Source organism: Bactrocera dorsalis, chromosome 4, assembly GCF_023373825.1.
Source record: "Bactrocera dorsalis isolate Fly_Bdor chromosome 4, ASM2337382v1, whole genome shotgun sequence".
Lineage (NCBI taxonomy): Eukaryota > Metazoa > Arthropoda > Insecta > Diptera > Tephritidae > Bactrocera > Bactrocera dorsalis.
Window position 1 is genome coordinate 28,134,192 of NC_064306.1, and position 23,973 is coordinate 28,158,164.

The following is a 23,973-nucleotide window of genomic DNA, read 5'->3' on the forward strand; positions in this document are numbered from 1 at the left end:
TATTGTAAATATGGTTGACCACACCACAATACAACAACTTACTGAATGTAAAAAAACAGTTAAACCAAGCAATAAATGTGAATTTACAAAATTGTTGGCAAAGTACAACAAAACCAAAGCAATGTCTTTTAATTACTGGTATTATTAATTTTTAAAAATTGAAATATCATGATGAAACTTGGTACACGCATTTCTTGGCTCCATAAGAAAGTTATGTTCGAAGATGGGCAAAATCGGCCCACTGCCACGCCCACAAAATGGCGGAAACCGAAAACCTATAAAGTGTCATAACTAAGCCATAAATAAAAATATTAAAGTGCAATTTGGCACAAAGGATCGCATTAGGGAGGGGCATATTTGGACGTAATTTTTTTTGAAAAGTGGGCATGGCCCCGCTCCCTACTAAGTTTTTCGTACATATCTCGGAAACTACTATAGCTATGTCAACCAAACTCTATAGGGTTGTTTCTTTCAGGCATTTCCATATACAGTTCAAAAATGGAAGAAATCGAATAATAACCACGCCCATCTCCCATACAAAGGCTATGTTGAAAATCACTAAAAGTGCGTTAACCGACTAACAAAAAACGTCAAAAACACTAAATTTTACGAAAGAAATGGCAGAAGGAAGCTGCACCCAGGCTTTTTTAAAAAATTGAAAATGGGCGTGGCGTCGCCTACTTATGGACCAAAAACCATATCTCAGGAACTACTAATCTAATTAATTTTACAGCAAAATAAAAAAATATGTAAATGACGGATAATGAAATCTCGATTATCACTTTAACATGCGAGAGTATAATGTTAACAATAAAATTGTGAAACGGAGATTATTTTTAATAATGAATCTACATCAAAATTTATTTTATTTGGCCTGTTCAGGGCATAAAAGGGTATGAAAAGCCGTAAAGCACCTGAAACAAAATAATAAACAAAAAAAAATTGGCAAATTAATCGTAAAATATCTGAAATAAAATAACTAACAAAAAAATTACAAAGTATAATTCAAAAAAAATATTCCATCAACTCACAGAATTAATATTTTTTTTTATAAAATGGATAAAATAATTTTTAATAAAATCCCCATAACAATTTTCACATTAAGTTATTTTTGAAATATAAAAAAAAATTATATAATTATTATTTTTATAATTATAATTATTTTTTTTCACTGCACATATTATAAAAATATTTATTGTATTTAATATTAAAAATTAGTTAAAAGGTCGTAAAAAAATCTCCTGAATTTAATAATAAAAACCAAAAACAACGCCCACCGAAAAAAAACCGAATCGCCTTTGTGGGAGCGGTGTCGCGCCGCTTCTGTCGAAAATTCGTTTTTGCCCCACTGCAATAGGCGCCCAGAAACCCATGATATGCAGCAAGTGGCTACCTGTTAATCTATACTACCTTACCAACGCTGCATTATCTCAGTTACAGTGTAGCACACTTTCAGGCACCGGATGTTGCAACGTATTGCACTGCAATACAATATTTATTCTTTAAGTAAAATTATTTAAGAAAATACGGCGCTGCAATATCTTTGCTAATCGCTGCGCGCTATGTTTTGCTAGGCGTGCATATTTACTAGAAGACACTGAACTTGTTGTAAGCATGAAAAATAGCAAATTTTACCGGAACCAATGCACTGCATATACACTTTATTTTTGTTTGCTGGAATATTTCTTCGCTCAACTTATTTTTAGAATGTCTTCATATAGAGAATGGAGATTATATATACGTTTTACAAAATATAAAACACTTCATATACAATACATAAAAGATAATATTGTATATAATCGACATTCTTGGCTTCAGATGCGTACAGTACGGCAGCGTGCGTGAATTACGTCGTCATAGCAGTTTGCTGTCATCCGTTTGCCTGGAAGTATGCTGCGGCTACGCTGTACGCACATGCTTGCCGCTCTATGTATGTGTGCGCAAAATGCAGCAACCACCTGCAGTACGGTGCTGGGCGCCTGTTGCAATTCGGACGATTTAACTTTTGTGAAAATTGCCAGCAACGTCGCCGCTAGGGTGGTGGATGTGATTTTTTAGCTCGAATTTTTTTAGGATTTTTTCAATTACATGGATTTTTTAACAGAAAATTGCAATCAAGGCGAAATCTCAGGCAAATTAACAAAAATTATATTATTTTGTATGGCATTTTTTGATAAAGTGGAGTTTTTGTCAGAAATTTGCAATATAAGCGAAATGTTCGGCAGAAATTTTCGACAAAAAAAATCGATTTTATTAATTACAGTATTTTTTGTTGGAGTGTGTGTATTCACATATGCCAATATCCACTTTTTTAATTAAAACAACTTATTTGAAACATTTTTGTGTGCAAATATTTATATATTTATTTAGTGTACACAAATATTATTGCAAATGTTTATTTTGAAATTTCGTCTACATAATATTAGCACATGCGCCAATGACGATTCGCTACACGTTCGTGTCTATAAATACGACTACATGTTGGCATATATTAAATAGTTATGTTTTAGTGTTTATATAAGTAACTTAGTGTTAATTTTAGCACATTAAATATTGCAAATGTTGCACATGCCTTCCAAATGTTGAGTATTCTAGGCGCAACGGGAATCTAAATATACGCGATTCTTTACATTCATATAAGTATGTATGTGTGTGTGGGTGTGTGAGTTTAAAAGCGCACATGCATTGCTATAAATTTAAACCTAATGCTAACATACAGATTTGTAGTAAAAATCGAATTATGAGATCAAATAAAAATACTTTTCGTGAGTGAACTAGAAAAAACGCCTACAGCTACACATATTTCTTTAGCTTCTATTCATTCCGATTGCCCTCGTGTTCGTCGGCGTCGCGCAGCACCACCTCAAAGCTGCGTTCATTGTCCAAATCCAACATTTCCACCTCGATCCACTCCTCGAGCGGCATTAAGCCCGCCTCCATTTGGCGACGCTGCGCTGCGGCCGCCTCGAATGCGCCACCGCGCAGCTGCTGCAACGCCGCATCATGCTAAAACGTTTGCGCGTTGCGACACACACCGCACCCCAGCGCGAACTCCTCACCCGTTGGCGGATGTATGACGTGCAAGGGACATTCGTCGCCCAACAGTTGCTTGGCCTTCGGGCCGGCCGGACATTGTGGCAGCTTATTCTTCGGTATGTTCGTGAGCCGCTGGAAATCGTCGTGACATGTGTCGCAGAAGTGTGTGGTGCCGAAGCAGAAGAATACCGCCACCGAGCAGCAGTAGCGGCATTTGTATTCGAGAAAGTCGGTGCCATGCTTGGGACACATTTGCGCACGCGCAACGTCCGAACAGCCGCCGCAAACCAACTCTTGCGGATCGAATTTCTCACCGATTTCGGCATCACAACGCGCTTCGCCGCCATAATAGGCTTTCTGGCACTTGTAGCACACATAGTAGGCGTAGCGATCCATGGCCAAGTTGGTCACGTCCTTGGAGTCGGTATCCTTGACGATGCCCTCGTATTTCAAACTGCAAAGAAGACACATTTTAATGAAAATAACTAGATTATTTGATATTTTGGGTGCCAAAACTCACCGCATCAACGCCTTGCGCTTGACGTCCTGTTTGAGCGCGTTAATTGGCTCCAAGATATCGCCGAGCAGTGCGTGTTGTATATCCGCTTTGCAAATGGGGCACAAAGAGAAGCCAAAGGTGATGCGTGGACCGCTCCAACGTTTCTCAATGACAGCTTTGCAGCAATGATAGTGGAACACATGACCGCACTCGAGCTAAAAATCACAAAAACAGTTAATTAAGAAAATAAATAAATAATAAAGATATATGCGCACCTGTATGGATGGCGCACACGAGAGCGCCTCCACAAAGCAAATCATGCACATGTCATCTGCGTCCTGCGTCAATTTTGGCTCATGCAGCTCTTCGGCTATCTTATTTTCGCGCGCGTGACACACATGCTGCAAGCAGGGCAAGCATTTCTTCTCATTGGCCACACCGCCGCACGGATGGTCGCACGACTTCACCTTCATACACGAATTGGCCGCATGCTCTTGACATTGCGCATCGGCGCACACATTGCCGATCTCCAGCAGTCCCGAATTGCCGGTAATACCACAGAAACGGCAACGTCCAACCGCCTCTTGTGGTCCGGATATTATTGTGTGACTGCCATCGCGGAATTCCACCATTGCCTTCAGCGTCTTTGAGTCGGCTAAGGCGAGTAGCCAGAAGAGTTTAGTGCGTCCGCACGACTCATGCAGCTCAACGCGTATGGCTTCCTCTTCTTCCTTGCAAACCTAATAAAGTTAAATTAGTCGATTACAGACAGTTCAGCGTTACTAGGTTATAGACTAAAGTCATGGATAGTCACTACTTAGATATAAGGCGATATGTCCCAGTTAAGCTAAGATATTAAGAATTTATGAGAATTATATGCAAATTATTGCTACCAAATGTTAATATTATGCTGGAAATCCAGTTTTGACGAAGTCCAGGCAAATATATCACACCACAGAGATTGTAGTGGAATAACAGTAGGATAAGAAAATATTTTTTTTTTTCTAGAATTTAATTATATGTGCTATGGTGGTAACGATGGCTTATTATTTTTGTAGCGGCAGAAAACATTCTTGACATAATTTAGAGGAATGCCGAGTGGACAGTACGTGGCGGGATAAAAATCAGGATTCGTTCCGGTTACGTAGACGCGGCTGTCTTGGGAATGGTGGGACCTACAGTACACTGTATTACAAAGTTTTTATTCCAACAAATACCAACGATAAAGATCAATAGATTATTGAACTGAAGTCCAGTTCTGACCGATTTAAACTACAATCAATACGTATATATTACTATAATCGCGGGGACAAGGGTCTAACTGTGTTTCAATGTCCTAATTAGTTTCGATATCCTCTCTATTCAGACTTGACGCCGATATATTAAAAATGCGTGGTTTTCAATTGATCTAATTTGACCTCTTTATTGTCCAACCCAGTCGAAACAACACGATTTTGGGACCTAATCTTAGATGCGATTACCGAAATCTGCTAATAACTACTTCCTTCTAATGGGCACTGTCGGCTGGCGACACAAGGCCGCAGTATGTGGTTGACAGAACGAGAAGACTGCAAGAAATGTCTAGTGCAGAGCGGTAGGGAAATGCTGGAGCATCTCTTGTGCACTTGTCCTACATTGGCAAGACTACGCTGTAAGTGTTTGGGATCCCCACGGTATGAGGAGGTATCGATAGTGAGGCCGCAGAATCTGTTAAAATTTGCGCCAAGCGCAGGCATCCTAAAGGATGACTACTAGTCGTGGATGCAGTAACCTTTGGATCCATCTGTTATCACAAAGGATCAAAACTGACGTATACGTGGCTTATTGGCCTATCAGATTAACCTAACCTAAAGCAATAACTATGTCCTACTACTCTTCTTCGTGGCAAACTTAGTATGTCTTGTTCAGAGCATAAAAGGTCCACATAGACTGAATACCTATGCACGCATCGGACAGGTTCCGAGTAAATATCTAATATGAACTACTTTCCTTATATACCATTCACGCCGCATATCGCAACTAATATTTCACTTGCCTCATAAACAGTTAATTTATACAATTTAATTATATGGAACCAAATAACGGGTTTTCTGCAACATCTATCAGCTATTGCAATCTTACACTTACCGTGCGCTTATGCATCCGTGTTTTGCGATTTAAATGCAAAAATCGATCACAATCGCCGCACAGCGAACCACAAGTCTCGCACTGGATTATGGCAGCAGTCTCGCCATCATCGTGATTGGTGCACATGGGACGTGTATCGGATACCTTAGACCACTGGCCGGACGACAATTTCTCCACATGATCACGATCGAGCACACAGAGACTGGCGAGCGCCAACCACATGGTGGCGGTTTTGACGCAATGTTCCGGATTGCGGAAAATCTCATCCAAACGTGTCAAATTCAATACAGACTCCGCAATGGCGGCTTTGGTGATCTGAGACCATTTTTCACTTAATTTACCCTGTGCGAAAAGAAGGAAGAATTATAGTTTTTAATAAAACTTGCAAAATTCGGCAAAACTTACGCTGGCTAAATCGCGCACAAGGCTGATAATACTTTCGGCCTGTTTGGTGGATATAACGCCATTCAAAAACCAACGCTGATTGAGATTTTTCTTATGCTCCTTCTTACTCGCTTTCAGTGTCGAACGGCCCAGCTCATACTCGCCACTCTCCACCTGTTGATCGAAACGGAAGGGATGCGTTTTTGTCGAAAATTCAATGGCATCACCGTCGCTGGCGCTTTTCTCACACTCAGCGTCCGCTTTTGCCTTCTGCGTTTGCTTCAACAGGTGCACAGATAAATCCAGCGAACTGCATAAACGCACGAAGGAGGGTGTCTTCTCAAGACTAGGTTTGCTTGAGGTTGACTTGACTTTGACTTGTAACTGTAGCGCCTTGGCGATGACAGCCAAGAATATGTCCAACAAACCCAAGCGATTCATATCGAAGTCGGCCGCGCTTTGATGTGCAATATTATAATCGGCTGGCGGTAAACGCTGCACACCCATCAGCTCCGCGAAGCTCTCTGGCGAAATTTCGGGTAGTATGCGTCGTAACAGCGCTGTTACCTGCCTTTGAACGCGATCACTGCCTGTATGAAGCAGCGTTAGAAGATCCTTCAGCAGTCCATACTGATGTGAGAGATATGAGCGGCCGACAACACTGCCTGAGAGCGCCAACACCATGCTGAGCATTTCGAAGCAGTACGTATCGGGCGCACGATAGCGCTCTGAGCTGGACTCACTCTTCGGATCACCCGTCGAGGTGGCGGACGTGGTGTTGGCATGCGCGTCTTTGAAACAATTGGCCAAATTCACAATCTCCCAATCTTCTTTGGCGCGATGCGCTTCCTTTTTAATCGCATGCACAATATGCACAATCACTTGCTTCTGCAGGTGTGAGAGCTTGCTACGCGAGAAGAGTATACCAACCATATGTTCGCGCAGGTCCAACGAATCGGCGAGCATTGAAGCGCCACTTGAATCCATGCCGAGTATGGATTGATGGCCGGCATCGCTTGCGACGTTGCTGATCAATTTGCCAAAGACTTGACCTGCAGAGAGAGAGAGAGCGTTTCAAATATATATGTATAAAGCAAGTTTAATTTATTTTTTGAAGCCATTCGATTTTGTACCCACCTGTTATTAGTCGGAAGACACGTAGTGTTTCAGACTCACAGATCTGCTGTTGTATGCGTAAGGCGTTTGTCAGCTTCAAATTTGACTTGAGTGCGTTACCTGCATTACCGCTCGCAGCCGCAGAGTGCGCTCCACCGAAGTGTTCATTAAAATGTTCGTCGAATCCACTCATGATGCTCGGTAGACCGAGCAATTTAATTTGTCGCACACGTAATGTATTCTCCGGACCGTGGAACTCTAAGCGGAAGTGAGTGTAAGACTCATTGGTAATTTTGGCGGATATCCAGGCGCAAGCTTTTGGATCAACATCAACGGATTTGATAAGATTCGTATCGCCCAACGATTGGCCAGCATAAAAAACCACATTCAGCACTTTGTTCTAAAAGTAGAATTAGGTAATATGTTTATTGGTAAAACAATTTTTGTATAATAAAACTCTTTGCAAAGATATTTCTTTCTTATTTTTAAGAAATGCCCAGAGCATATTTAAAATTGGAGGGAACACTTCTCCAGCCTGCTGAATGGCAGTGAAAGCATAACACCAGAAGCTTTCGAACCCGATTCCCCAATCGATGACGATAGAACAGACGCTCCATTGCCCGACCATGAAGAAGTTCCAATAGCAATTACCCATCTGACGAAGCGACAAAGCGACGAAGCTGATGGATTGATGGATACAACGCAGAATAACTGTTGCCAATAGGTGCTACTTCGAACTTAGTAAGCTATTGAGAAGTAAAGTCCTCTCTCAACGAAGAAAGACCAATCTCTACAAGAAACTCATTATTCAAGTCCTGCTATATGGTGCAAGGACATGGACAATGACAACATCTGGTAAGTCGACGTTACGAGTTTTCAAGAGAAATGTTCTACGGAAGATTTAGTCCTTTGCGCATTGGCCACGGCGAATACCGGATTCGATGAAACAATGAGCTATATGAGATATACGAGCGGATAGACGCTGGCAGGTCATGTTGTCCGAATTGACGAAAACCTTGCAGCACCGAAAATATCGAAGAACTCCACTCCGTTGGAAAGACCAGATGGAGAAGGACCTGGCTACACTTATTGGAATTCGATTTCGTGGTTTGGGACGAAAAATAACCCCAAAGAAAATAGTGCTCTTCCACCAGGACATCTGACCGGAAATTTTCCTTTCTCAAACGGGTTAAGGAAGTTGGATACGTTTTCCAAAAATTTCTTAGGTTAGGTAAGATAGAGCGGTCAAATAATTTCACCGCTATTTTATACCACAAATATTTAAGACAAATAATTGTGAATTACAATGGAAGACAGAAATTCCAAAAATAGCACAAGTAAACTTTGTTCGACTCACCTGTATGTCCCGACTATTGTCGATATGCACCAAAACCACCTTACACGTGTATGTCAGCTTAGTCATCGAGATTTCAATGATCTTGCATTTATTGCGATCTTCCTCATCACTTTCCCAAAAAGTCTCAGTCGAGTTGTCCGTCAGCGATTCGGCCATGGCCTGACGTGATGACACTGTAACCTCAAACATGCCATTCAAGTCGGAATAGCAAACAATTTTAGCACCTGCAGGTGCACCACCCGCAACAACCACCGCCGCACCGCCAACACTCTGGAAATTATGCTCCACATCATGCATGCCCGCAGAATTGCCAACAGCAAAACCACCCTCAATGGCTGACGCACCCGCCATGCCCATGCTCGACACAGCCATAACATCATCTTGCTCATCGGATTTCGAAAGTATCTTCGAAATATTGCCGAACACATGAGAATTGTGTAGAAATTGATGATCCGTTTGGCGAAAACGTATGCCGAAGCATTGTATGGCGATGCGTTGCAAGGGTGAACCAAGTGGCAAGTAAAGTGTAAGATCGGCAACAGACTGCAGAAATACATGCAAGCTTTGTGTAATTAAATGTGAGAAACGACCGCTGATCTGCGTATAAGTGACAGGGTGTTCCAATGCAGGCTCGACATCCTCGTACTTGCCATCAATCATGTCGACAGCGGAAATAGTTAGCGAACTGACGAACCACCACATAAGATCGTGTAGGCAAATGCTTTGCGTCACCGAGCGCAATAACCAATTGATCGCTTGTAGCGAGTATATGCGGCAGGCGGCTATGCGTAGACTGCGCTTCATAGCGTAGCGCAGCTTCTCCAGATCATGTTTTTGTGTAATGAATGCCATAGCGGGACGTTGCAGCAGCGCATTCACCTGTGAGGCCAACTCCATTTCGAGGAGCGTGTTTGATGTATCCTTGTCACGCATAGCGTTCGCCCTCAGCAAGGCGCTGCCGCTCGAGTACTCATATTCTTTCGTTTTAACACCACCCATTTCCGCTGTCTTCAGTTTCTCCTCATTGTCATTACCCTCCGGTTGGTCGACAGAATGCGAGTGCGTTTTTGTGCCGCTCATGCCGCCATCGGTGTTGGCCAGTCGCTGCACAGCTGGGTGTACAATACTGCTGTTCAATATACTTTCCGGCACCAGGCGACGCAAATTTTCCGAAGGATAGCAGATGAGTAAAGCACCATCGCCTTCGCTGGTGGAGTTATTGCGTCGCCTGAACACGACTTTGGTCTGTTGTGCTTCGTCCGCGTTCGCAGCGAGATTTTTCAATTGGAAAGTGCCTTGGTGTTGAGCCAAGGCCCAACCTTGACCCATCGAAAAACTGCGATGGAATTTTGAAAGCGTTCCGGTATTTGAACCACCACCACCGCCTTGCTGTGCGCTCATTGATCCCGTCATTATTTCGTAATTATTTGGATCGCACGATTCGTACGACATTTCCGAAAGTGGCTGGTAGAGTTGAATTTCAAAAAATATACATCCATATTATTATAATAGAAAAAATGTGAGAAATGTCTTCGCACTTACCCGATCAAATCCATTTTCCGTGGCATTCAAGCCGAACATTTCGTAAGGCAAATCTTCGTTATTAGCCACTCCGAGTGATTCTAAGCAAGCAAACGTTTCTGGTGCCAGCCAAATATGCTCCGGAGATACAGAGCTACCCGCAAAGCTTTTACGGTAAGGGGTGGAGCCTGTGCAGTAAAAAAAAAAAAATATTGTTAACCACGTGACTTTTAAAAGGCGGGACATATATCCCTGAAAGAACCTTTTACGAAATCTATTATAGAACAAATTTTGGTGTGGATTACGATGCTAACCTACAATTAAAGGATTCCAACACAAGTTCTTTAAAACTGATTTAATCAGGAGGCGGAACTGTGCGTTCAAATTCGACAGACCGAAATCGGGTAAAATTTAAGAAGACGCTAAGCCAAATAGTTAAGTTATTTCGAGAAGGCTAAGGTGGGCTTTGGAATATAGCGTTGCAATATTTCTCATTCAAGTGGAAGCTACAAATCAGTACCAAAAAGAATCATATTCTCAAAGAGTATCATTAATGAGGATGAAGATGTTATCAAAAAACGCTCATATCTATACATACACAGGATATATAGTAGACTAGATGTATAATTCTAGTCGAATAGATTCCGATGAATGCCACTAAAACTCGAAGATATAGTAAACAAAAACGCTTTACGATATCCATTATGTATGGAAATCGATTTCTTTCGCATGGCCACCACGGACACGCTTGCAGAAGTTCAGACGCTGAACCCACAATTAGACGATTTTCAAGCATAAATCGATCGATACTGCAGCAATTTCACGTTCGATAATTGTACGAAGTTCACCAATCTTCGATTTCTTTGTAAATTTGGCATATACCATAGATTTGAGATGTACCCCCACAGGAAATAATCTAACGGCGTCAAATCGTACGACCGAGGCAGCCAATTGGCTGTGTCATTCGTGAGATAACACGTTCACAAAACCTGGTTTTCAATAAATCGATTGTGACTTTCGTTGTGAAACCACATATTGTCCAAGTCCATATCATTCAATTCGGACCAACAATATTCGGTTATAATTGAACGGTAGCGATTCCCATTCACTGTAACGGGCCGGTCGATCACATCACGGAAGAAGTACGTCCTATTGACGAAGACATTCAGCCAAAAATGAGCCTGAACGTAGCGCTCTTAAAGTTGAAACCACTGGCTCCGAATTTCGGAAGTAAATTTTAAGAATTTCGACTCGTTGTTGGATCGTATATCATTCCTTACTGAAGAGAAATGTCAAAATTGCGAGTAAAAATATGCCTTCGTTTGCTGTCCCTATCGGTATACTTTTGTAGCGTCCCCGTTATAATACTAAAGCAGACCCTAACTAATCCAATTAGTTATAATCAATATACAAACATGTATAAGCCCCTTTTGGTCCATACCCACACTAGATAAGAACGAAATATGTATTATATTCATATGCCACTTACTGCCAAACTTTCCGCTCATCCGCAAGCCAATACGACTATTACGCGCCGAATCGCCACGACTTGTGCTCGGCTTATTCAAATCGGGCATGTTGAAGTGTTGATGCTCGACTACGACTGGCATTTGTTGAGGTGATCGTTTGCTTGACGAAATCATATTGAGCGGATTTGTGCCCGCGGCGCTATTGCCACTACCCGGAGCGTTTAAAGTAGAAGCGCTTGAGGAGAGCTCAAGCAGGAATGTGGCGTTTTCACGCATTGTTGTATAAATCTCAGAGTTGGCGATCAGTGACGTTGTCTTTACGCCGAATAAATTTAGTTCATTTGCTGCAAAAAAATTACATTACATTGTACAGAGAACTTAAAGAGTCATTTTGAGGTATGCTTACAGGTAAGTACTACGCCCGGTGCATTATTCACATTGTTGACATTCTTACTTGCAGTCATGTACTTCTCGCGGCATTCATCGCACATCAAGAACCAACTGGATGCACCCTTGCCACCTTCACCGCAATTCCCGGCCCAACCCTCACAGAAAATGCCCACGGAATTGTAACCTTTGCCTTTGGCCGATTTGCCACAACCGGGATGTACGATGCGCATGTGATATGTCACTGGTATTGGTAGAAAAACCTCGCAGATCTCACAATATGTGCCATCGTCCTTCTTCCTCCGTCGCATCTTCTTCGCCACATCACGTTCGTTAGACTCTTGCTTTTCTTTCACATCCGCACTTGGCTCACGTGTGGGCGTACCATTGCCACCAACCCCAGCGCTGACACCGACACCGACACCGGCAACGCCACCGTTCTTCTCGCGATCCATTATATTCGTTTGCATCAGTTGCACACAATTGGTGCACACCTGCTCCCATAGATAGACAAGACAACGCAGCGCTGGCGGCAACACAGTCACCACTTCGGGCAAAGTGTGTAACTTTTGCTTTTCGCCACCCTCCGAATCCTCACCGCCACCCGCACCTGAACTAGCTGTCAAATTTTTGCGATGCTTACGATTATTCAGCGAAGAATTGCCGCTCTTCGTAAGCGTCTCCAGCGTGGAGGGTCTGATATTCAGATAGGTGCCAGCATTTGCCACCTCAACAGAGTGCCGCTGTTGCGCTTTTTGCTCTCTTGACAGCTGGAGACGACTGTCTTTGGAGTCACGACGTGTCACAACTGTGGCGCCCTCTTTCGGAAGTGTTGGATGGAATTTAAGAAAACTAGCGCATGCCATAGCATCATGCACGAGTCCCTCATGCCAGAGGAAAGCCGCAAACACAGCGCGTATACTTTCGGCTAATGATGGCGGCATTGCACGTTTGATGGGCCCAATTACACTACGTTTACTGGGCGACGATTTTGGGACCGTTGCTGCATTCATAGAAGTCCCAGCCTGATTAAGTGGTGGCGGCCAGACTGGTGGGCTCGAGTCGTCTGTGCTGGCAGTGGTGCTCGCTGTCTTCATCTCGCCAAATAAGATTTGATCCTGTGTGGTGACGCCACCGCCAGTGGTGGTTGTTGTAATCTGTAACATGCTCATATCATCTTCGAGTTGTGTCAAATCGGGCTCCTTAAGCGCTACAGCGGCATCAACACCACGACTCGAAGGTGATGTGGTGCGTCTTAGGCTAGACATCAGTTTACGTGGCGAATGCTTTGGTGTGGAAAGTAAAGCAGCCGTCTGTGATGGTGTGAAGCTTGTCATACGTATAGTTGATATATCAAATGTGGCCGCAGCAGATAGCGGTGCATGTTCTAATTCCTTCGAGCTTGAATCTTGTGTAAGGGAGCTAAAGAGCCCTGAAGTTTCCGAAGCTTCAGTAGATTTTATGCTAACGCTCGTAGACTCAGTCGAGCTTTTGCCAGTGGCAGGTATCTGTACAGGACTTGAGCTTCGTGGTACACTGCCTTGCGCATGCGCACTGTTGCCATTGCAGCGCGTATCTTGTCCACCCATTACGCGTACTAGCTCACGCACAGAAACTGTAGACATTACTTCGGTTACGTCTGAGCGCTTACGTTGATGTTCCTTGGCCGGCGAGGGCGGCCCACCAGCAGCGGCTGGGCCTGGACCATCCAAAGTGTCACCTTTGAACCATTTCTGTAGAGCTTGTAGTTTAATAGCGCCTCCACCGACGACGCCAGCAATAGCCGAACCGATTTGTGATGGACTGGTATTTTGTAATGAATGCAAAGACAGTAGATCGGCTTGCTGTTGTTGCTGGGACGATGAGGTGCTGTTAGTCTGCGTTGAAGATTGCATATCGAAAACCTTTTGTATTTCACTATCTTCGGATTCTGACTTTGTCACGCTAGGAAATAGAAATGGATTTGTGGAGGTATGTGAAAGTTCAGATGACTTTGGCGGCGTGAAACGATCTTGCGAGAAGTCAAAGATCTTCTTGTTTGGTGACACGGATTTCGTTTTGGATGGCGATTCAATTGGTACCGGTGAAACGGGTGATTCAACATTATCCAGCAAAATTTTATGACGTGGCTTAGAAGCGGACTTTCCACTACCACCACCACTACCAACTAACATGGCAGTGCCAACACCAGCCGACGCATCGGTGGTACTGGTGCCGGTAGTAGTGGTGGTAATTGTAGTCGTAGTTGTCGCTCCACTCGACGTAGTACCAACCTCATCTATTGGATGTAGTAGAGTTCGCCCGAAATGCTGATTATACTGCAAACACCACGCTTCAGTCGGATACCAACCCATTGTGCAATGCTGACGTATCGACTCGGTCGAAAGCCGCAACCATATACCGTCGTCATTCTCAATCTCATCGATGAATGAAATAACGCCGTTCAACTTGATAATGCCCACCTGCTCGGACTGCAGTGTGGGATGTGAGCGTATGCGTAAGCCGGCCGTGTTTTTGGTGAAAAATTTACGCAACTTATTGGGCGGTTGTGGTTTCTTCAACGCTTGTTTGTGTGAGGGTGGTGGTAAACCGCCTTCTTTCACCTCCACGCGATATACTTCTTCCAAAAGTATGCCATCAATATTGACTGTGAGGCAATAACTGCCGACTGAATTTGGCGTCCAGTGCACGCTGAATGTGCCATCTTCCAAGTCTTGCGCGTAGAGCGTCTCGGTGATGCGTGTCTGTATGGGACTGCTGAAGCGCAATTCTTCAAAAGAGTAATTGCCGTAAGGTTTCATGAAGGTTATGGCTTTGAAACACATTTTCTCTTTAATGGTTGGCTCATAGTTAAGGCGAGGTGGCGGCGGCACACCGCCGTATGAGGTGTTGTCCGTATAAGAGCCGCGTCGCATTTTGATGTTGCCATTGCCAGAAGCGCCGGTTGGAATGGCTTTGATTTCCACCTATGAGAGAAAAGTATAATTAAAATTTATAGTTCACTTGAAGTGTTTATAGTTGGGGCAGTTTTTCCTTGGATGATAAAAAAGCGTATTTTACCATTTGAGTATACGCTGGTCAAAATATACAAGGGAAGGCCCATTAACTAACACGTAAATTAGGCAAATGGGTAATGCAAAAGTAAAGGCCATCCCTCACAAACTTCTTGCTCACCATGAAGTGGAATTTGTTCATTACGAATGCCTAGCAACGACGGTATAACTTCATTGTCAGCGAGGAAGTAACTCATATGGCCCTGCCAGTAAAGAGACAATATCGGTAGCCCCAGAACTAAGACAAATGCAGAAGGCCAATCTCTTATACATCTTAAATCTCTCGATTACCAAAACCGATACACATATGTATATAGATATACATGTACCATATTAAAATTAATATAAAGTATAACTTTGCATAGACACTAGCGATTAAGTAACTTTTTCTTTGAAAAATAATGGATTTCTTATAAATATAGAGATTAAACACTCACAGAAGTATTCAAACTTGCATTTGAGTTGTGGAGAAAGTTCTTTTTTATGGAGAAACCCCATTCATTATCGAAGGAAAAATTACAAATATAGTTTTTACGCTACTTCTTCAAAAGGGAAAACAAAAAGGCGTTTAAGTTAGATCTAGAAGGATCCAATTTACTATACAGTGAAACTTCGATAAGTCGTAACCTCGATAAGCGAAAAACCTTGATATTTCATAGTATTTCTTCGGTCCCTAGAAAAATTCGCGAAAAATGTATGTATTTCGGTCCCTTTGATAACTCATATTTTTCTTGAGACAAAAATTGAAAAATGTGTATCAAAAGCCTCTACAACACGTATTTTTTCCTCAAAAGCCTCTACAACAATTAAAAAAAAAAAAGAAATTATTCTTGCCGTAAAAAACTTGACTTGAAAAAAAAAACTTGAAAACTTGGAAAACTCGATAACTCGTATTTAAATTGTGGTCCCTTGCAAATACGAGTTATCGAAGTTTCACTGTATATGCTCGTACAATATTAGACATTTAATCGGAGGCTTAATATCAGCAGTTACAGAAATTATTACATTATCCGATATTTGGAACACAAGTGATTTAGAAAAGCGGGGTAATGTGAGTTGGGGAAACCAATTCTAGTTTGAAGTGCTGACAATTGAAAGCCCAGGATATTTGTCTTACGGTTACGTATCCCGGATACTTGTGGGAATAGTTCCACTCTAAAGATATCAACTGAAAGTGCACATCATATCATTCACTATTGACCAAAAAAAAACGAAGAGTTGAAGATTTGGAGCAGTGTTTCGAGATGTTCAAGCGTAATAAACCAAAACTTTGTCATCTGTGTGGCAAGTGGATGAAACATGGCTCCACCATTTTGCTCCGAAGTTCAATCGACAGTCATCCTAGTGGACTCTACATGATACCCCGAATCAAAGCGTAGAAAAACGAAACAGCCGGCTGGTCAAGTTTTGGGATGCGCATGGAATAATTTATGCCATGTTTTCTTGATAAAGAAAGGACTTTCAACATCGACATTACTTAGCTTCTTTGGACCGTTTAAAGTTCGAAATCGCCCGAAAATCTACCGCATTTGAGGAAAAAGAAAGTGCTGTTTCACCAAGACCCGACTCACAAGTCAGTAAAAACGCTGGCGAAAATCCATGAATTTGGCTTTGAATTGCTACCGCATCCACCGTATACTCCTGTGATTTGGCTCCCAGCGACTATTTCCTGCTCTCAGAAGTCAAAAGAATGCTCGCTGGGAAGAAATGTTCGTCGAATGAAGAGGTGAAGCAAAGGGTAAATCCTAGTACAAAAATGTAAGCGCTATATTCAGTGTATCACCCTTGAAGGAAACTATATTAAATAAAAAACGAATTTTGGCAAAAAAATCTGTTCTCCCTGTTACATTAAAAAGTTAAGTTTTTCGATAAATTATTTAAATAATTTATTTTAAATAGTTATGGAGGCGAAACCAATCTGAAATACATCGAAGCTCAATAAAACTAACCGGTGATTAATGTACATTTTTTTTGACAGATCACGCGTGAGTCGACTCAAGTTGTAATGTTATTTTTGTTCAGTATTGTTTGGCATCTCATCATGGAAAGACTTACGCCTAAATAATGTTTAGAAGGAATGTGTTTCGCACGCTTCGCTCAACTTGTGGCCAATATACTCGTAGAAAATATAGCAGATGTATTTGAATGTGTACAAGAAGACCGTGGAGACCCGATTTGGCGCCATTCGCAGCAACTCGACTTGACGCATTTTACCTCGAGGTCTTAAATTGAAAGCGTATAAATACAACTTGCGCAAAAACTGAAATTACTCGACCTTACCAAGCGACATTGTTTCCCTCAATGGGCTCTTGAAAAGTTCCAAGAAGATACGACGTTTTCGAGCCAAATTTTGTTCAGCGATAAGGCTCATTTCTGGCTCAATTGGCTCAATGAATATGTGAACGTACAAAATTGCCACATTTGAAACGAAGAGCAGCTTGAAGAGATTCAAGAGCTGACATTTCATACACAAAAAACAACGGTTTGGTGTGGTTTGTGGGACGGTGGAATTATCGATCCATATTTCTTCACAAATGATGCCGGTGAGAATGTAAGCGTCAATGACGACCGTTATTGTGCTGACTATTTGATATCTGAGATTGAAGCTAATGATTTTATCGACATTTGTTTCAACAAGACGGCGCCACTTCTCACACATCGCATCAATGGATTTATTGAGAGAACACTTCGGTGAAACGGCTATAAATTTCACGTTTTGGGCTAGTCGATTAGCCACCAAGATCATCTGATATCTCACCGTTAGACCATTTCCTATGGGGATATGAAAAGTCTAAAGTCTATGCTGACGATCCCGCTTCGTTTCAGGTCTTGGCGCATAACATCACGCGGTCGAAATGCTCGAACGAATCATCGAAATATGGACTTAACGGATGGACCATCTGAGACGTAGCAGCGGCCAACATTTGAAAGGGAGAATCTTCAAAAAATAAATGAATAAAAGGATATCCTTCCGAATGATAAAATTTTAAGTTTCTTTGTTCTTTCTTAAAAAAAAAGGTAACACATAAATAGGTCACCTTTTATATCCGTAAAATGATATTATGAATATGCTATCCTCTTTTCAGTTAGTATCTCTTATGCTTTACTTATCAATTTGCTACAAAATCTTTCATGAGTGATGATGAGTAATGAAAGATTCTGGATCAAAAAGTCTAATTGTGAAGTATTTCAAGATTAGTTGCTCTAACGCGATTCTAGCCACTACAACAATACAAAATATTCTAAGTGATCTTTTCTCGAATTTCCATTCTATACCGAGCTGTTTGTATGAAAATCAAAACTCTCTGAGTTTGATTTGTAAAAAGTCTTAGATGTGATACTCTCCTAATTAATTTATGTAACCAATATAAAGAAAAATAAAATGCAGACTCACCTTCAATTCGGGTACCAACACAGCATCGCCATATTGATCGCGTATGGTCACAGTGATCTGGGTTGGCCAACCATAACGTAGCGGTTCGGTTATTGTATTTAATTCACATCTAATTGGAATCGGAATGGAATGAAATGAAAAATTTCATAATAAAGAAATCAATAATGTATGTATGTGCCCAAATAAAAATGCAATAACAAGAAATTACGTGATAAACAATTCAACTTACTTATTTGGATCGAGACGTGATTCCGGTTGCAGCCAAGCAGCCAAACGAGCGCCAGACGAACCCGGTGCGCCACTAATGAAATCTTTGAGAAATTGACGTTCATTTGATTGGGAACTGAAATGGCATAAAAGGAAATAAAGAAGAATTTAATGCTTGTTGGAGAATGCTTCACACAAATTACGTGTGTTTAAAGTAAAATTCACTTGCTAAGCGAATTAAGTAATGTAATCATTTTTCATTTAACAGGTGGAGCGGTGGTAGCCGCAGACATTTACTTATTGTACAATTAGAAACACTACACACTGAAGCAAAAAGCGGCTATAACCTTATAAGAAGAAATCACTTAGCTATAAAGAAGCCGCTGATAGTGGAAAATCCTCGAATTAGAATTAGAGGTTCTACAGCGAAAAGAAAACACATTTATAATTCAGAGTGCGTCTGCGTCCATCATTATGAACAAATAATTTTCTGACCGTTTCATTAACTGGTTTTCATCGGCTTACGGCTTTGTTCTTTATGGCTTTTCTTACTAAGATTTGATTCTAACCCTTTCAAGTTCGTTGTTGGTAGCTGTGTGCTGTGAGAAAATAAAAGTCAGCTTTTAAAGCCAGTGTTGCCGTTTAGTGCATAAATGGTAGATGAAAAAAAAAAAATATTCGTAAGTATGTATGCTACGTAGAAAGCTTCTACGGTATTGACTAAGGGTGTTTCATTACGTATTGTATACATTATATATGGAACTCATAAAGCTGCGTAAATTCTAAGAGGTTCTCAATAGTTAACATTAATAAAAATTGAGGAACCGTAATTTCAAACTCAAGGAGAATGCTTCTATTCGCCACTTTCCTATTCGGTATGTTTTAGCTTTACTCCCAGGTGAAAAGTATTTATGCTTAACCTCTTTTTATACTGTCTACAGGGACTAACAGAAGGTTTCAAGGTCAAAGCCTTACTCCTATTCGAACTCCCAGAGGTGATCTAGTGACTGATGCCCAGAGCATACTAAAATTATGGAGGGAATACTTCTCCAGCCTGCTGAATGGCAGTGAAAGCATAACACCTGAAGATGGTGAACCCGATTCCCGAATTGATGACGGTGGAACGGACTTTCCATTGGCCGACTATGAAGAAGTTTAAATAGCAATTACTCGCCTGAAGAACACCAAAGCGGCGAGGCTCGATCCATTGCCGGCTCAAACACGGCAGCGAAGAACTGATAAGGAGCATACATTAGCTTCTTTGTAGAATGGTCGGACGAAAGCATGCCCATGTGACTTTAGACCTGGCAAATCAACAACCGGCCAGATATTCACCATGCGCCAAATCTTGGAAAAGACCCGTGAAAGGAGAGAAACCACACACCACCTCTTCGTCGATTTCAAAGCCGCTTTCGACAGTACGAAAAGGAGCTGCCTTTATGCCGCGATGTCTGAATTTGGTATCCCAGCAAACCCAATACGGCTGAGTGAACTGACGTTGAGTAACATCAAAAGCTCCGTCAGAATCTGGAAGGACCTCTCCGAGCCGTTCGATACCAAACGAGGTTTCAGACAAGGCACACAGCTGCTGGCGTACGCCGATGATAACTTGCTACAGTTGGAATCTTCAATTGATCATTTATCATGGTTTTGATAAGTCAGTTTGTATGACATACTTGTATATGCCATAGTGGTCGGATCTGAATAATATGTATATTTGGAGATTGTAGCATTATCGTGGATAATAATCTGTATAAAATTTCGTGAACACAACTTGTAAAACAAATCTGTTTCTTTACATGAGCTTGGTTTTGATCGATCAGTTTCTATGGCAGTGTACTAAGCTTAAGCTACTCATTTGTCAAACCGCCGATTTATGCTTTAGTGGTCCGATATAGGTACACAAATGTACAGATTAAACTGAACAACTCTCTTCAGGATATAAAGCGAAAGATAATACAACTTTAAACAGGCATTCCGAGGTAGTCGCATATAATACATAGGCCCGATTACACTTATCTACGAACTAGTATTTTTTTTTGAGCAGAGGAACCCGCGTACCAAATTTCATCAAGATATATCAATTTTTACTCAAGTTAAAGCTTGCACGGATTGACCTTTATCTATCTCGCTTAGTTTCAGGTGATACGTACAACCGTTAGGTTTACAAAACTATTCTACTCTCGAGCAACACGTTGCAAGAGTATAAAAGATTTTTTATTTTATTAGTTTGGACATCAAAAAAGCCCGAAATATACAAATTCTGTTATGTAGAAAAAATATTTATATGGCAACACTGCTTTAAGCCTATTTATTTCATAACAATAAATGCACTGTGCGCCTCGTCAAACTGTCTGCTCGCCGTTGTTTCGTGATTTTCAAGCCATAGCAGGCGGCAATTAATAAAACTTTGGTAAAGCCGTTGACTGTCTACAAATTGGTAGTTACACATACATATATGTATGTACAATACACATATATATACATAGATATGATAAGTACATATGTAGCAATATTTGTTGGTAGCCTTGTGGCTGCTCGTACGTCACAAAGTCAATGCAGTTAAAAGGCACGAATCGACAAATGCGGCGTGTATCCCGGCGTGCGCAGGCGCTCGCATCTTTTATATCCATTTCACAAACACACATTCATATGTAGTTAGATGTGCGTACCCTCCAGTCAGAGCATTGACGTTTTGCTCATCAACGCGGCGTAGACGCCGAACTATGCCTGAAATGATCAGTCGGCGATGTGGGAACGTGTCGTACGTGCGCGCACAAAGCAAGTAAACGGTGGAAAGGGCAATAAAATACAAAAAACGTGATAGCCACAATAGCAGGAGCTGTTATACGCGTATATATGTATGTATGTATATTGTAAACAGGGCAACTGCCTTGAAAAACAGTAAAGCAGACAATGAATGCATGAATGAAGTAAAATGAATGTGATCGTGTGCGTAACCGAAGCTCAACTCAGCTGGAGATGGGCATAACAAATCTGTTCTTATTTACGAGTTGTTACTAAAAGGCCAAATCTATAATTACGGTGTGATAGCGCTCATAAAGATACATCTCACCAGTTAGACATTCCTATAATTCAGGAATATACATATTTACATATAAATATTTAATAGCACCACCATAAAGATATATGTATGAAAGTCGGGCTTTCACTTTGTCAATGTCGAAATTTTTAAATCGTAACTATATATTTCTAGCTTTGGTATATAGTAGATATACACACACAAACAAACAGTATACAAATAGATCGCATCGAATTTAAATATTCATATCTTAACCGAACTGAAAATGGTTTTTACTAACCGACTTTAATTTAAGTGATTACCAAAGAAACACATTTTTAGTCTGGGTTTTCTAATGTTCCTACAGTCTTTTCTGTCAATAGTGAGCAGGAACTTTGTGTAATTTTGATCTTCCGCTTGCTTGATTTGATTTGTACTCAAGAAAGGGTTGATTCGTTTTGAAATGTTTAAATATCAAAGGTTCGATTAGGTTAGTATGGTTGGCCAATGATGCACGAATAAACTAGTTTTGATCTTTTGCGATACCAGATGGAGTTCAGTTTATAGGACCATGAGGAGTAGTCATGCCTTAGGATGCCTACTTTTGACGCGAATTTCAAAAGACTCTGTCACCTCACTATCGATATTTCTCCTAGTATAAATTTCCTCATAACGTGGGGACTGCAGATGCTTGCAGCGTAGTCTTGCCAATGTGGGACAAGTGCTAAAGAGACGGCCCATTGGCATTGCCAGCAGTCTTCTCGATCTGTCAACCTCATTCTGCGGGCGTGTGCCACCACCAGACTTTGACCAATAAGTATTCCAATCATGTTCCTACAGTCTCTTCTAATAATAGTAAGCAGGAACTTTGTGTGGCTAAGTGTCACAATTTCAACAATTGATTATGCCCCGATCGATGATATTTCGACTGGAAAGGACAGGGTTATATTAGGCAAATGTTAAACGACTGGTGGCGCTATCCACCATTTGCTCTACATCAAGACGTCGCCTAAGGCAAATTTACCCACTGGTAAGAATTTTAAACCCAATCCTAGAATAAAATCGTATTGTTTGATCTCAAAGCTATAATACTTATTCAAATTGAATTCAAAATTCCGCCTTAAAGTTTTGTTATTGAAAATGTATAAAAGATATGAAATTGTCATTTTGCGGATGATGAGAGATTAGTCAAAAATATACTTTCGTTTCGAAGCAAATTAACCATTGTTGAGACTTATTATTATTAGTATTAGCGAGCAAATTACAATATAAGAAGTAAAACGATAATTTTTACGTGTGGTTGTCAGTCGGAGATAAAGATAACGACATTGACATGCCCGACCATCTGACAAACTTTTTTGGGTTTTTAAATGGAATCCGTTTCTGTTATATACTAGATTTTTGAATTTTTCTTGCTTTTCTGAGTCTGTGATATGAACAATGGAAAAAGGTTAAGATTTTACCCTAACTTGGAATACTAGTATTAAAGCATACATTTTGACTCGGTCTCACACACTGATGATACTTTTTTTATTACACGTCAATAGACAACTTTTTCAAACTACTCACGCTAGATGTAAATTTCCCTAAAAGCTATATATCACACACATTCCAGAATAAATAATACAAAAGAAAGCAATTCACCAAATGGTTTCCGCATTTACCATAAAATCTCATTAGATTTTATTATACGTGGCACCTGTTATCAGGATAACTCGACAAAGAGCTCACGTCTTGAATTTTAATGAGCCACAATAGCCGAATAACAAAAACATTAAGGTACATACATACATACATACATATGTATATATGAGAGGCTTAACGTTGGAGTCTTCAATGAGATAAAGTGAATAAACAAACTAAGAGAGCGTGAACAATTGAGTGGGTTGTAAAACTTGAGTTAAAACAGAGAGATAGAGTCGAAAGAGAATATTTTAATTGAGTGGATGAGCAATGATGCTCTCTTCTCTTTATTTGTAGGGAATGTAAATAATAATTTCTCCACATAAATTTCAATTCTCTGGGCAATTTGGCTTATCAGTTATTTCAATATCTCAAATTTCTTGTGTGATCAAATAACTCTACAATTGTACGTTCGCTGAGTTTAGCGACAAATTGTGGAACTGTTGACCTGTGGAACATAACCAAATATTACAATGAAGTGATATTTGTATGTATGTATATAATTAAACATAAGAATTATAAACATATACATACATATATACATATGTCGTTTTAAAGGACTTTACAATGACTATTAAAAACTTTTATTGTTAAAATTGATTTTCATTAATAAAAAAAACCAATGTTCCACTTGTAAAGCCTTCTCTCATTGCAAATTATGATTTGATTCACGATCATTAAATGGACCGAATTTTTTTTATAATTTTAAGATTTTAGC

The 23,973-nt window shown here is 40.8% G+C and overlaps 1 protein-coding gene across 2 annotated transcripts in view; it reads right to left on the reverse strand.

Moving 5' to 3' along the window:
- Positions 1-2,316: 2,316 nt before the first annotated feature.
- Positions 2,317-23,973, reverse strand: part of LOC105225017 (E3 ubiquitin-protein ligase highwire) — a 161,568-nt gene continuing 139,911 nt past the window's right edge. For both annotated transcript variants that reach the window (XM_049456565.1, XM_049456564.1), the window contains exons 21-32: positions 18,573-18,686; positions 18,344-18,452; positions 11,916-14,862; positions 11,530-11,853; positions 10,062-10,228; positions 8,520-9,983; positions 7,184-7,562; positions 6,068-7,098; positions 5,663-6,004; positions 3,811-4,275; positions 3,557-3,750; positions 2,317-3,490 (exon numbers count right to left, since the gene is read on the reverse strand). In XM_049456565.1, coding sequence (XP_049312522.1) covers positions 3,007-3,490; positions 3,557-3,750; positions 3,811-4,275; positions 5,663-6,004; positions 6,068-7,098; positions 7,184-7,562; positions 8,520-9,983; positions 10,062-10,228; positions 11,530-11,853; positions 11,916-14,862; positions 18,344-18,452; positions 18,573-18,686 — 8,020 coding nt within the window. In that variant the 3' untranslated portion in view covers positions 2,317-3,006. The remainder of the gene's footprint in view (positions 3,491-3,556; positions 3,751-3,810; positions 4,276-5,662; positions 6,005-6,067; positions 7,099-7,183; positions 7,563-8,519; positions 9,984-10,061; positions 10,229-11,529; positions 11,854-11,915; positions 14,863-18,343; positions 18,453-18,572; positions 18,687-23,973) is intronic.